Source organism: Microplitis demolitor, chromosome 1 (genome assembly GCF_026212275.2).
Source record: "Microplitis demolitor isolate Queensland-Clemson2020A chromosome 1, iyMicDemo2.1a, whole genome shotgun sequence".
NCBI lineage: Eukaryota > Metazoa > Arthropoda > Insecta > Hymenoptera > Braconidae > Microplitis > Microplitis demolitor.
Window position 1 is genome coordinate 22907251 of NC_068545.1, and position 14988 is coordinate 22922238.

General features: G+C 26.2%; 1 protein-coding gene across 1 annotated transcript in view; it reads left to right on the plus strand.

The window, feature by feature from the left end:
* Positions 1-14988, plus strand: part of LOC103580107 (adenylate cyclase type 6) — a 69950-nt gene continuing 54962 nt past the window's right edge. The window contains exons 1-2 of the mRNA XM_053742699.1: positions 1-197; positions 11542-11764. Coding sequence (XP_053598674.1) covers positions 11687-11764 — 78 coding nt within the window. The 5' untranslated portion in view covers positions 1-197; positions 11542-11686. The remainder of the gene's footprint in view (positions 198-11541; positions 11765-14988) is intronic.

Genomic DNA, 14988 nt, shown 5'->3' on the forward strand with positions numbered 1-14988 from the left:
TAAATGTAGGGAGTGAATTTTAAAATAAAATTTAAAAAAAATAATAAAAATATTAAAATAATAGTTTAGACAATGTACCGACGGAAATGGACAGAAAATACTTTAAAAATAATTGCAGAGAGCTCCGTCCTTGACGTGAGCATTACGATGCCACGACGCGGTATGTTTGAAGTTATCGAATATACGAAAGAGATGCGGTAAGGATTTATTTTTTATGCAGATCATTTATTATTATTTATGATGCTAAATATTGTCTAATATATTCCATTCTTATATATTATTTTTTTTTTTTTTTAATAGAACAATAAAATTTATTTTATGGAGTAATGAAAAATTTATTACTGTCATTATTATTATTATTGGTGAATTAACTTTGAATTTATTTGTTTTCAGAGAGGATTTATTTGATACTCATTAATACAAAATGTCGATTTTTATTGAGTAGTAAAAAAATTAGCATAATGTAGTTTACAATGTCATTGCGATTGTCGTCAGTGATTCGGCTTGCACTTATTGTGTAAATTGCGATCGGTTGAACTGTGATGTACTTGTACGTTATTATATGTATCTATATATAAATGTAATTTATAAATCGATTGGATAGAAACGAGTAATCTCGACCTTGCGGCGCTTCGCGGTCAGAAAGTAGTATGAACTCTGCTTCAATCAGACATATGTCAATCCGACCGATTGTGTTGTTACTTTAATGAGGAGAAATATGTTTTTTTATTTTTTTATGTATGTCAATTTAATTAAATTTAATTATCGGGACGTGATAAACTTTAAGGTAGAATTTTTAAATTATTTACATTCTTTTTTAATTAACACAAAAATATAATTTAATAATTAGTGAAAGTGAAAGAAAATTATTTTTAATGTTTTTTTTTTTTGTTGAAAATTAATTAGACATGTTAAAATGAAAACCATTGTTGTATAACAGGAACAACATGCTATTGAATTAATTTTGGTAAAAATGTTCGTAGATATTTTCATTCAAGTGACTGTTATATAAATACATCGTCGATATACATTTTGTATATAGGAATACAAATTTCGATTGTTAAAGTTACAAAATATTTTTTTTTTAATATTTGGATTCGAACGATACACTGTAAAAAAATGGTGTAAGTCTTTACTGGCCGGGTGTTAAATTTAACCCCGAAAACGATGATAAAATAACGCCGGTAGAGAATTAAAAATTTTCTCGATGTTATGAGGGCGAATTAAAATCAGTTTGGTTTTTAAGTATCAGAAGTCAAATTGTAGTTCAGTTACAAAAAAAAAATTTTTGGTTAAAAAATTAATGATATTACATATTTACTAATTTGTGATGAAATTCATAGAATATTCGTCCATAATAACATTTTAAAGTTATTGTAAAAAATATGGAAGATAAATTTTCATGATTAAAGTCTCTGCAAACTAAATTAGGTAGAAAAATAAAATAAAATCATCAATGATTAATTTATCAACTTTAAATCAGTTATTACCTCATGAATATACTTCAGTTATAATAAAAATAATAATAATATTGTTCATAAATTTTTAAATTGATGTGATACAAAATTTATGCAATTTGTTCAGTTTAATAAAAGTTAAATTTTTTATTTTGTAGGAAATATAATTATTTTTATCTCAATTAACGACAGTTTCATTATTTTAATGAATTATTATTTTTTTGTCTTGAAGATCTTAAAACACTTATACTTACATTCTCATACTTCGATTACAATTAATTTACTTCTTATGTACATCGTTTTAACACCACTAAGTACTACCTTTACACCAATACAATTTGACTTCACTTTTTACCGCTTTTCTACAGTGTATAATTATTTTTTATAAATTCAATAATAAGAGCTGTATATATTGACATAAGTAATTAAATGTAAAGTCTTTTTCTTGACCTCGATTTAAAAAAAAATACTTTTTTTTTTAGATTTATATTACAGGCGAAATGGATAGTGATAATAAATTTTAAGTTAAAATTTATCGGAAGATAATAAAATAATGTTTTTCTAAAAAAAAAAAAAAAATTATAAGAAAACGGGGATAAAAAAGAAGAAGTACAATGAAGTACCACAAATAGAAAACGGGTAGTTCGAGGAACATAGTCATTTCTCAAGGGAGCGTTTGTTAGTACAAGTTCCGGTTTATATCCTTTATATATATTTATATATTGTGTGTCACCGCTCCTTACAATCGTTGAACTGGTTTCTTAGATCCAAAAGTCGTGTTAATAATCGAGTCTACGCCTACACAAAAATTATTTAAGTAAAAGCAAATAAATAAAAATACATGATAATTATATTTCATTTTCTCTTGACATGGGCTATATTTTAAAATTAAAATAATTTATTTTACTAATTGTCATTTGTATAAAATATTAGTTATTGTTATTAGGTACTTAAGCGTTACGAGCAAAGTCAGTTGTCCGTAGTCTAGCGTGACAAGTTTTGATTTATTACTCGGAGCTGTTTGTCGTTAACATTTTGAAATATTGTAACTAAAAATTGTCAACACTTATCATTACTCATAACAGAAATCAAAATTTATTAATTAATAATAAAAAAAAAAAAATTAATTAATAATAAAAAAAAATATTTTCAGATAATTTTTGAGTAAAAATTACTTAAAATTTTGATACTGTGAGTACATGTATTACAGTACCAAACTTTATGGGTAATTTTAACTCAAAAATTATCTGCGTGTGAAATGTAATTAATGAACAAAATTATTTATCCACTTTATAAGTTGAGTAATAAAAAAAAGTTAAACAGAATTTCAAATAAATTTAAATAAAAATGTCAGTACACACGAATATATAAGAGCGCACCGGGTAAAAAAGTATTTTAAAAGTGAAACCGAAAATCCCTGAGTCATAATTAATCAAAATAAATATGACGTATCCAAAATATAAATCTTGTTTTGAATATTATAAATTTAAATTGAATATCCATAAATTTCCCTCGGTTTTTATTTTATTTCAATGTTTCAAAAAAATAAATTTATGCATAAATATATAGTGAAATAGGTAGTATATTTATTAAAATCAATAAGCAAATGAAACCAAACACAGTCTAGATAGACTAGACCGGAATATCCGTTTAATTTGATTAGAACTAACTCGTAAAATAATCATTGACAAGGTATTTACTCTTGCACATTGCATGTATGTAACTATATATGTATATATATATATATATATATATATATATATATATAGAGTTCAAGTGTAATGAGAATCTTGAGCATCACTTTGAGTAGTGTGTCGGTTTAAATCTAAAATAATAAAATCTCCTTGGTATGTTGTCCTCGCAATTGTTGTGACCACGACATCGTTGTGTCGCTCTATTTAATCCAGACTAAGTCGAGGTCACTCTGGATACAATACGAGTTCACGTGACCTTAAATCTAGTCAGTTAGATTTTTAATTTTCGTCTCAAGTTGGTTGAATTTTGTAAATTTCTTTGCTTTCTTCACTTTATTTAGTTTCGTTTTCATTTACTGGCAGATGTTGGGTACACGCTGAAATTAAATATGTCAAATTTATAATAAATTCCATTTAAATAAGTTAAGAGCTTCCTTTACAATTAACTCCGACGTCTATTATTATTTTATAAATGCCACGAAAATTCTTTATCAACTTTCACTTTTTTTTTTCAGCAAAAAGGAAAAACCTCTTCTTAATTTTAAGCTTTACTGCGATCCCTAAACTTTTTAACTCAATTTAACGGTAAATACGTTGCATTAAAGTTCCCTCAAGTTTATGATAATACTGAGAAAATTTAAAAAAAAGATAAAATTTAAAAAATCTTTTCTTTATCTTCATAAATTTAATTAATGATATTCAAAAAAGTTTAATTTTTAAATGTCATTCATTTATTTTAATTATATTGTATAAGCAGACTTTTAGCTGATACTTTTTATACTCAAATCAGATTATGCTTTTTTTCTTTTAAACGACGATAAAAAATCTGTTTATGTATATTTGGAAACTTTCTTCCTCTGTAACACTTTTAAACAACCTTGTTATCAGTTTTATCATTATTCGAGTAGTTTGGGTTTTATTAACCTGATTTTAGTTCCCCTTCGACCTATCGCCACTTCCTCTTCCGCTCCAGGTTATATCCTGTTTTTATTCATTCGCTGCACTCTATTTTCTTTAATATTTAATGGCATATTAGTTTCTTATCGTTAATTACTCTAAGATCGCGATGATAAATTAAATTTTTAAATACTGCGATAAGTATTTCATGTAAAAAAATTCAAACTAACAAATTTTTTTTTTCGTTTTCGTAAAATGGAATCCTGAAATTTTCAATTAAAATTTTTTAATCAATGTTTCAGTGTATTTTTTTAATTTTTGTTCACTATTAAGAAAAAAAAAGATTTCTCGGTGCAAGAAAAATTTATCATTATGAAATGAAAATAGAAAATTTTCGTCAGAGGAAAAAAAATTTCTGGGCGCCAGAAGTTTTTTTTTTCGCCCCAAGAAAATTTTCGGTTTTAATTCACAATGCAAAAAATTTCTCAGGGCAAGTGAAAGTTTTTTTAGGGTAAATAAAAATTTTATGCGCCGTCTAATATCCGTTTTTTCTGTGTAATGCATTACATGTAACACTTTGCTCCATAATTATAAGAAAACTGAACATTTGAAAGCTTTGATGCCGTGATTTCAAAGCAGCCATCGCGAAATAACCTCTCAGTGTACTTAATTACATAATTGAACTATTCAAAAACCATAAGTATAAAGTACCAGTTACTTAGTTAAATTATGAGGTTCACTTTGTAACGTTGAGTATTTTTTTAAAATAAATAATGGACTATAACGTGGCTTGTAATTTTGAGTAACCAAATTAGTGGTCGTAAACCACTTAGAGTATACACGGTTTCAATAAATCAAACTGTGTTTTTTTTATGCTAATTTTGAAACTAATTTTGAAAATATTTCAGCTAAAAAATTTATTTTCTTATGTTAATGTTATAGATGTTTTTTTTTTTTTTCACCTAATAGTTAATATATGAATTTTTCTTTGTGATTTATATGTCATATTTTATGAGAAAAATCAGCATACTTTTAAAAGACAAAAGGCGAATTTCTTCTTTGTTGTTTGAATTTTAAAATTGCACATATTTTTATTATACTTTTGGTGAAATTGCTTCCCATACAAGTCATAACCACACACGCATTCATACATATAGAACATATTTATATGTATAAACGAGGGGTGGGCAAAATAGATTCGCTACAGAAAAAATGCACTTCTTTTATCATGATCACAGAAAACCTTATATTTTTCACTTATATTAAAAAAAAAGTTGATGAAATTTTCAATTTCTATAGAGGAACTTTTTTTTTTGTATCTCGAAAGTAAATGGAAATTTTTAAAAAAATAAAACAAAAAGATTTTTTTCATATTTTTTATAAAATTTATGAAATCTTGTTCGCGAATAAATTTTAGATAAAAATGATATCTTTCACACAATTCGAGAATGAAACGATTGAAAAAAATTTTTTTTGAAAAAGCAAAAGTCGATTCCCAGAAATTTCAAATTGATTGGAAATCGTTGTAAAAAAAAATTCAACTGTCAAAAAAATAATCCAACTCTACAAAAAAATTTTACCCACTCTACATATATATGTATATATGTATATATTTTTTGTTTTCAGACCAAAACTGTCTTTTACAAATATTTGTTTCGTTTTCATCATTATTACATACAAAAAAGATGTCATTTTTTTGTTCGTGGTCAAAAGTACGTTAAAATAATTCCGAGAAGTTGACTCTCTATGCTTTGAGCACAGCGTGAATGTTATTGTTTGAGAATAAAATAGAAAGCGAGAGAGGAAAATAGTAGTGCTCGACATAACGGCTAACATGTACGAGTACAAGATAGAAAAGTAAGTAAAGAGTACGAAAAAAAATAAAAAAATAGAGAAAAGTGAATAGGCACTCATGAATACATAGTCTTATGTACACTTTAAAGCCTTTTGTATATTTTAAAATTCAACAGCTTTTATTATATCGCTCAACCGCAAATTTTTTACAGCTTCTAGAGTTGCTCTTACATTTATACAAGTTATTTTCTGCTTAAACTTTTATTTTTCTTCTTGAAGAACGTCTGTTAATTTATTTTAATTTGTTTTATTACGCAACTTACTCGTAATTATCAAAATAAACCAACAAATATTTCATTAAATACCGATTTCTCTTCAATGAATTAACAAATGACGAAAAATAAATTTCCAAGCTTTTTTTCTAAGGTAAATCCTATAAAGACTCCATATCAAGGGGAAAATTTCCATGTAATTTGAATGGAATTTCCCTAGTGCAAATTAAGATAATAATTTCCCTTACCACAAGTGTCCTCTTTCCGTTCTCCAGCCACTTAAAAAAATTTTTTTCCTTTCTTAACTTTTCGTGATCCACTAAAGAGAGTACTTTTCAAACAATAATAAACTTTTCAGAGATATAATAAGTATCATATATAAAACTAATATATAAAACATTTACTTAAGTATTTTCTCTTTAACTTAATAATTTTCCTCGTATAAAATCGTCTTTAAGACGCTCGGTAAGATTTTAAATCCAGTGTACAAGCTGCTGAAAGCTCACAGTTATAAGTTACAAGATATAACTTATAACTAACAAACTTTTAATTCTATAATGGATTTAATCCTTCTATATTTGTGTGTTTTACGATATATTTCATTTTATTTACATTTGTTCAACAATTTTTACAGAAGTTAATAATTTCGCTGAGTCTATATATAGACCGGAGTTATGATTGATTGAGTATTTAACTCATCGAAAACTTTAATTCTATATAATCGGGAGCTTTCGACTTTATGATTAGAAATTACGATCACAAAAGTTTGTTTATAGTAAATATCGTGCAAAACGTACTTGAGATTGTTTTATTTTAGATACTCAATTATTAACTTTTTGATGAAAAGTTATTAACGAAACTGTAGAAAATCGGAAGTCAATTTCGAGTGAATTTCAATTTTGTTTCACTCCGAAATTATTTCATCACGCGGCGATTCAAATTTAAAAAAAAATTATCCTGCATACGGAGTGAATACACGGAAAGAAAATTATAGGAAGTGTTCCTATGCATTATGGGAAGAATTCCCATAATGGTATAGGAACTGTAGTCATACTATTATAGTGATGGTTCCTACATATAATATGGGAATTATCCCTATAATAGTATAGAAATGGGTCCTATAATTTATAGGAATAGTTTCTATATATTATGGGAATGATTCCCATAATATTATAGGAAGTCTTCCCAAAAGCTATAGGAACCATTTCTATAATTATAGGGACTTATAGGATATTAATTTCTATACTGGTATAGAAAAAAATTTCACAAAGTTATGGGAACCATCTCCATAATTTTCTTTCCTATAGGGAGTTTTTTTTTGAATAAGTGATTTTGAAGTAATGCATAGAAAAAAGCGATTTCTTGGCGAAAAAAATGTTTAGTCATCTACAAAAAAATTTACATTTGCCCCAAGAAATTTTTTGCATTATGAATTGAAAATAAAAATTTTCTTGCGGCGAAAAAAAAAATTTATCAGGTCGAGAAAAATTTATTGGGGCAAGAAGTTCTTTGTTTCTTTGTGCGTAATATTAAAAGAAAACTCTGATGTATAGTAAAATTCACTATGAAAGGGGTGAAATTAATATAATATCAACTGGTACGCGTTCATTCCGCAAATTTCTTGCAGAAAATAATCAAACAGAATTTTAAAAATTTCAAGTTGACGATAAATTTTTACATGCAATAAGTAAAGTTTTTATAGTTATATATATTTATTTTAATTTAAGTGAATTGTTGATATTTCTTGCTGTGATGTAAGAACAAAGTGAATGGTCTATGTATTCATTTCAAGCGACGGCTTTTGTTCATTTAAATTGTATAGCAAAAAAATTTAATAAGAACATTTTTATTACTTTCATATTTTTATTTTACTTTATTTTTACAGAACATTGAGAATTTTTTATACATTTCATAATTTCAATTAAAAAACTTTTTTTATGATATGTCAGGAGACCAAAAATATTTTTTTTATCAGCATTTTTTCAGGTGCCCATTTTACCCCTATTTTGTGTCACTAAAAATTATCATTTATTGATCTGAATTAATTCTTAAAAAAAATTTATTTTAAGTTAACAATTTAATTGAGAAGTCAGAAAATGGGGGGATAAAAGTTTTCAAACAGAAAATATTTTTGAAATTAAAAATAAAATAGTGAATGATTTAAAAAATTTATATTGTCAGCAAAAAAATTTCGACATTTAAAAAAAAAAGTCAAAGATATTTCAAACATCAAATTCAAAATAAACAAAGAAATCTTACAACCGTTAAAATATCCACCGTATAAAACTTTAAACACAAAACTTTAGCGACTCGTATAACTTTTTTTATACAACTGAATATTTAAATAAAATGATTTATTCCCGTCTTTCTTTATAAACTTTTACTGCAATTATTTATAGTTAAATTTCTTTTCTCTGTTTTTTATGCTAATGGAAGTTGGACTTAAAAAAATTATTTTTAAATACGAGCACTCCAATAATTCAAATTTAAATGTCTACAATATTGATGCTTCAATTATACATAAAATTGTTATCAATTTTGAGCATATCGTTATTATTATTTTTTTTTCAAGTCAATTTTATTGTAACATAAAAAATTTTTTTCTATTGTAATTAAATTCATTTGAACGATTGAAAATTGCATTCAATAAAATGTCCCTTTTTTATATATATATTTTAAAAAAATTTTAAATTTTTCTATAAAACACTTAAATTCATAATTTATCGAGTTTTAAATATTCACAAAAAAAACTGGGTATGCACTTGACATCAGTGTGACATTATTAAAGTACCTCAATTTATTTGTATATATATTTTTGGTTCGAAATAAATAAATTAATGACATATATTATTTAATTATCAGTTGGACAGGCAGATTGTAATAGAACGGAATATCAAATTATGTTTAGGATGTGGTTAATATAATTTGACAGGATGTAGGTTTGTACAATGCATCATGTATGCATAATTTATTCCCGATGTTCGTGGCTCTCAGTTGTGTGTTAAATGCACGAGGACACGTTGAATGTACTCAGTTACATACTTGGTATTTTAACTAGATTTATAAAGCATCACCGGTTTTAATTTCATTTTTTTTTATTATCTTTAGGCTACCAATTGAATTCGGCCTTGTGGTATTTCATATTCATTTTCACGTTCATGTTCGCAGTTGTGATACATAGTTTTCAATTTTTTTTTTTTTTAATAAAAGTGATACGATAAATATTATTGTCCAAGAGCTTTTACTTGGATGAATATTATTGACTTTTTTACAATCGTTGACCGTAAAAATGACTGTTGTGACAACTATTGTCCAGTATTCAATTGTCACAATATGAGAACATCATTGTCAAATTTATTGCTCGATAAATTTTACTATAAAAAAATCAAAGGACAGAATTATTTATTTCACTTTCATTTTTACTTTTTTTTAATTATCAATATTTTTATTGAAAGTCAATAATAAATCACACAGATGTATACACGAAAAAAATAGAATATTAAAAATTAATAAATAATAGTAAAAAGTGGAATCTGTTATCAATAATTAGTACTATTATGTGCTTAATGCAAAGTTGTTTACTAATTTTTGTAGATTCCTAAAAACTACTATCAATTATTTCAAAAAGTAAGTAAATATTATTACTTTTAGGTATAATACGTGACTTATTAGTGAAAGTCAATTAATTTAAGGCATAATCTATGAAAAAGTAATGATTGGTAAAATTAAGAATTGATATCTTAGATACTGATTTTTCCAGCCGAAAATTACAAAAGTTACTAACTTTTATTTTATAAATTCTATCCCATTGACTAATAATTAATATAAAATGTTATTCATTCGCTATTATAAATTAATTTATTATATACATATATTGAGTAAGTGGTAAATAATAAAATGAAAAATTCGTATACTATATTTTTATATATTAATATGTACGTTTACTAATTTTTTAAATTTTTCTATGTTTATTTGAATAGTAATAACTGTAGATAACAATTTATCGATTCTTTTTCATATTAATTTTAATATACGAAATTGAAAATTTTGTTCTTCCATATGTATCAAATTTTAATATAAATAATAGCCATTTTGTAATAGATAATGATCCTGGTTTGATATTAGTATTAAATATACTAATTTTAAGTCGAAAATATACTACAAACTATTAAAATTTTGAGCATCATTTTTTTCCAAATATTTATAGAGAGAGAATGAGAGAATTTATATTTGAATAAAAAAACTGTCTAATTCAAATTATCAAAAACTGAGTACGGGTTCGTGTAAAATTAATCAAAATAAATAATGCAGAGAAATTAAATTCAGTATGAATAAATTACTTCGTCAAGTAAGATTTGCGTACCCCATATGTATATGAATATTTATAAGTATCTATCAATGCATATATGTATGTATTTAAAGTAATTTTTTTAGTAACATGCATTGGAGTTTATGAAATATAATAAAAATAAATAAGTTTTAAATTTATTTTACGTTGAAATAAAAAATAAAAATTTTTTTTTTAATTTATGTTGATATGAAAGTCGAAAATGTTAAAAGCTCGTTTTATTATACATTAAATGCAAGTAATTCATTATAACTAAACTAATTCACAAGTAGGTATAATATACTAAGCAAAGTAACAGCCCGTAAAATTACATTTGCTGTGGGAATTCTCACGCATCGTTCCACAGCATAAAGAGCCAAGTATATGCTTTGAGAAATTTTTTAAATTCGCTATAAAGTTATGATAATTACTCTACTAACATATACTATATATATATTTATATATATACCCAGAGAAAAAGAATTTCTTGGAGCAAGAAATTTTTTATTTGGAATTTAGAATACAAAAAATATCTTGGGTCAAGTAAAAGTTTTTTGCACCAAGAAATTATTTTTTTTTTGTATATAATAACTAAATAGCGATTCTAAAAATTTATATGTGAAGTCAGAATTCACAATTTTGCCGTAAAATTATTTTAAAGTTTTTTTTTTTTTTTTTTTTAAAATTTATATAACTATTAGTTCAAAAGACTTGATTCTGCAATAAGATCATATTGAAGTTTGCTTCCCTACGGAAATAAAAGTTATTTTATCTTCTATATGTAATAAAATAAAAAAAATTACAAGTACAGAAAATGAGCTTCTATTTTTTTATTTTTAATAAATATTATATTTTATCATAGACATTATATTTATTTTATATTTTATTTCTTCAATTATTGGATAGTTGTCTTGACATTGCAAACCAATCATAAAATAAATATATAATTACTATGTTGGTCAACAGAATCAAAATGTGAAAAAAAAATTTATATAAATTTTTTATTTTTGTATTATTGTCATGAGAGTTGAAAAATGAAATATAAAGAATTAAAAACAAAGCTTTGATATTCTATAAAAATAAATCTTTTTTTTTTTCAGAGACAAGTAATAATGGAGTAACAAAACGTAGCACTCAGGTTGCCAGATAGTTTGGCTTCCGGGAGGCGAAAAAGTAACCAAGAATAAAAATAGAACTTTAAAAAAAGTAGTAGAAATAAAAAATCAGAAAGAAAAAGAAAAAAAAATGGAAAAGTTTGGAGATTTGCCGAATCGCGAGTGGACCCAACGGCTGAGTCTTCGTGGGAGTAGACGAAGTCATCAGGTACGTACTCGTTTGCTATTTCATTCAATACAATTTATATATTTTTAGCTTCCCACATACCAGCTACCAGCAAATTATCAGTTCCATTGAACACGTATATAAATTATTATTTTGTTTCAATTATTTTTTTAACAAGTTATTTTTAATCAAAGGGTTGAGCGCGTACTTTTAAATTGCTATCCAATTAAAAATTTGACAAATCCAGAGCTAAACTTTTTTGAAAATGCAATAAAAAAATTTTACACTCTTAGCAACTTGGTTTATACCAAGCCCATGCACTTTTTGTTTTTCATTATATGGCAAAAATAAATCATCGAAATTTAAAAAAAATTGAATTTATGTAGCAAGCGAATGTCATTGAACTTTGATACACTTTTTTTTCATTTTTTTTTTTTTTTTTTTTTTTTTTTTTTTTTTTTCTTTAAATCAAATTACATGCAAATGTCAAGCGAGTGTATTATATGAGACAGGATGAATCGATTTGGGATTGCTAACGAGCAACAATTGTTCACTGAGTTGAATTGGAAATGAGAGATTGCTGCGATAAGAGAACATCACTTACATCTTTAATATTTTATTTAATTATAAATACTTTTTATACACTGTAAGAAAAAGCGGTGTTAAAACTAAACTCAATTTAAGATCGAGTGGAAACAAAACTGGTGTAAGCGCTGTAATTTCGCGGTGTTCAATCGGTGTAAAAAAAAATTCCACGTAGAGAAATTACAAAAAAAAATGTATTACAGAAAATATGAAATGTCGCGGTTGAACTGTCTTCGGTTTAAATGTTACAAGAACCGAAAATTTTAACGCCTGGACTTACCCCGGTTTTTTTACAGTGTAGTAATTCAATTTATTTATTAATTAAATTTACCAAAACTAAATAAAAATTCAAATAAAATCGATTATTGCTTTGGTCGAATATTCAAACTTTATTTTTTTTTTTTTTTGTAAAAAAAAAGTAAAAAAATTTTGTAATAAATTTTTATTACAAAATCCTTGAAATTCCTAGACTTGAAGAGTTGTTATCGTGATCAGATGTAAAGATCGATTTGAGAGGCATTGTGTTGTAGTGTTGGTGCGGTAGCTAGATGTAGTGATGAGAATGACGCGGATAGGAAGCGTAGACGAACCGGAATGAAGCCGTGACGAAATCGATTTTGTGGGGGTACCCTGATATAATTGTGGAGCCCAGCCAGCTATTTGAGTTGATAACGAGATTATCATGACATCTGGCTTACCCGTATGCCGCTTACGAGTAGTTGACTCACTATATACTTGTCGTCAGTCTACTCCCTTACTCTCAACTGATGTTTATATACATAGACTGTAGAGCAGACGTGGAGGATGTTAAGTACTGTTCTCTGCTCTGTACAACGTAATCTTCGGTTTTCGGTTTGGTTCATAATCGGCGGGCTTTGAGCTATGGTATTTCGTGATTAACGTACTGACAATAGGTCAAGTCGATAATCAACCTTTATCATCAGTATTATATCCCCTAAATCGATTAAATCACAAATCACGCTATAAACATACTTGTAAAGTCTATTAATTTGATTGTTGATTTCTTACAATACAAAGTTTAATCTCAAATTATTTTTTTTCCATTGAAGTTATCCAAAGTCTAATGACTCAGATTTTTTCAAAAACGGCAAATTAAAAAAAAAAAAATATTTTGAAAAATTGCACTTGTAGTTTTTTAAATTTTCTACATGTGCATTTTTTTATTTATTTTTTTTTTCTAATAGACTTGTTAAAAAAAAGAGAAATCCGAAAATTGATAATTGTCTGTAGATCAGGATCATGAATTTAAAAAAAAAAAAATATCAGTCGTGCCCCACCTTCTTCTATTTGCATTACGTGCTCAACCTTCTTCCATACTGATTTTTTTTTATTTTTCAAACTATCAATCACTCCCTTTAATAAATTACAGTTCAACCAATAACTATTGAGACATATTTTAAGAACATAAAATAATTCTCAAAAACGAATATTCATTTTTAAAAACTGTTTCGTGTTTACCAACCACTTTAAGCAACCCGTCGAATATTCCTTCCAACTTTTAAAGTATATAGATACATACTACATAGTTTTCGTTACTTTAGGAATTCAGAGTTTACCCATTCCAATTTATAGAGTTGAAACTCGCCTTTAAAGCCCATTTTAATTTTCAATTCTATATCCTAACGTGATTCAGAACAGCGCACATGTGACTTTGAATCGTTAGGATCTAGTGCAGAGATCGAGAATCTATTCACAGGGTAGTTGCAGCCGAGAGCCTTGATAAAGTCCATTTATACTAATGCATTCCAACATGTGGACATTTGAATCATGCTACACATGATGAATTTGCCTTCGCTGAAACCCCAAAACGCTAGTTTACTGCTACTAGTAATCAGAAATAGTATCAAGAGTATATCCAATGTATATCTATACTTTACTTCTCTCAAATATATATATACATATATATATTTTGCGATATATTGATATATTTCGCAACTACGATGCGGTAAATTTCGCAGGGTCGTACAGTTCGCTAAAATGAAAACAGCAAAAAGTGAAAAGGACAAACCAGGACAGACTAAGTACCGCAGTCTGTTGGGACATACTAACCTTCACTTATTCACTCTCGTGTTTCATTCAACGACAGTCAAATCTATTGTCATTATTTTTCTTTTTTTTTACTTATTACTACTCCATTCTCGGTTTCTATGCATGAAACTACAAGATGCCAAGTTTCGGTTACTCTTCTCAACATTATTGACTCAATCCTTTTAAAGACCTTCGCCAAAATACGCAACTGTCTCACTTTTAATTACGTATTAATTGCATGCCTTATGCGCGAAGCGCTGATAATGGAAAATTCGATTTCGTCTTTATTTTTATCTGCACAATATTGGTATTGTCATTAATTTGCTTGGATTACTTGAATTTTTATTAGAAATTTATAAAAAAAAAAAATTAAAAACCACTTTTATTAAGTACAAACATTTCATAACAAAAAATTGATAATGTACTTATTTATCTTAAATTATTCAAATTACATGTGTTGTATAGTAGAGCCGTATGTTCTAAAATTATATTAAATATTCGAATAATTGAATGACTACTGCATTTACTCGATGTTCCTATTACAGGGTCACCTGTATTAGGTTTATTTCTGATTGAGGAAATTCTATAATCCCATAGAAAATCTAGGCCAAAGGCTCAGTACTTGAAGAACA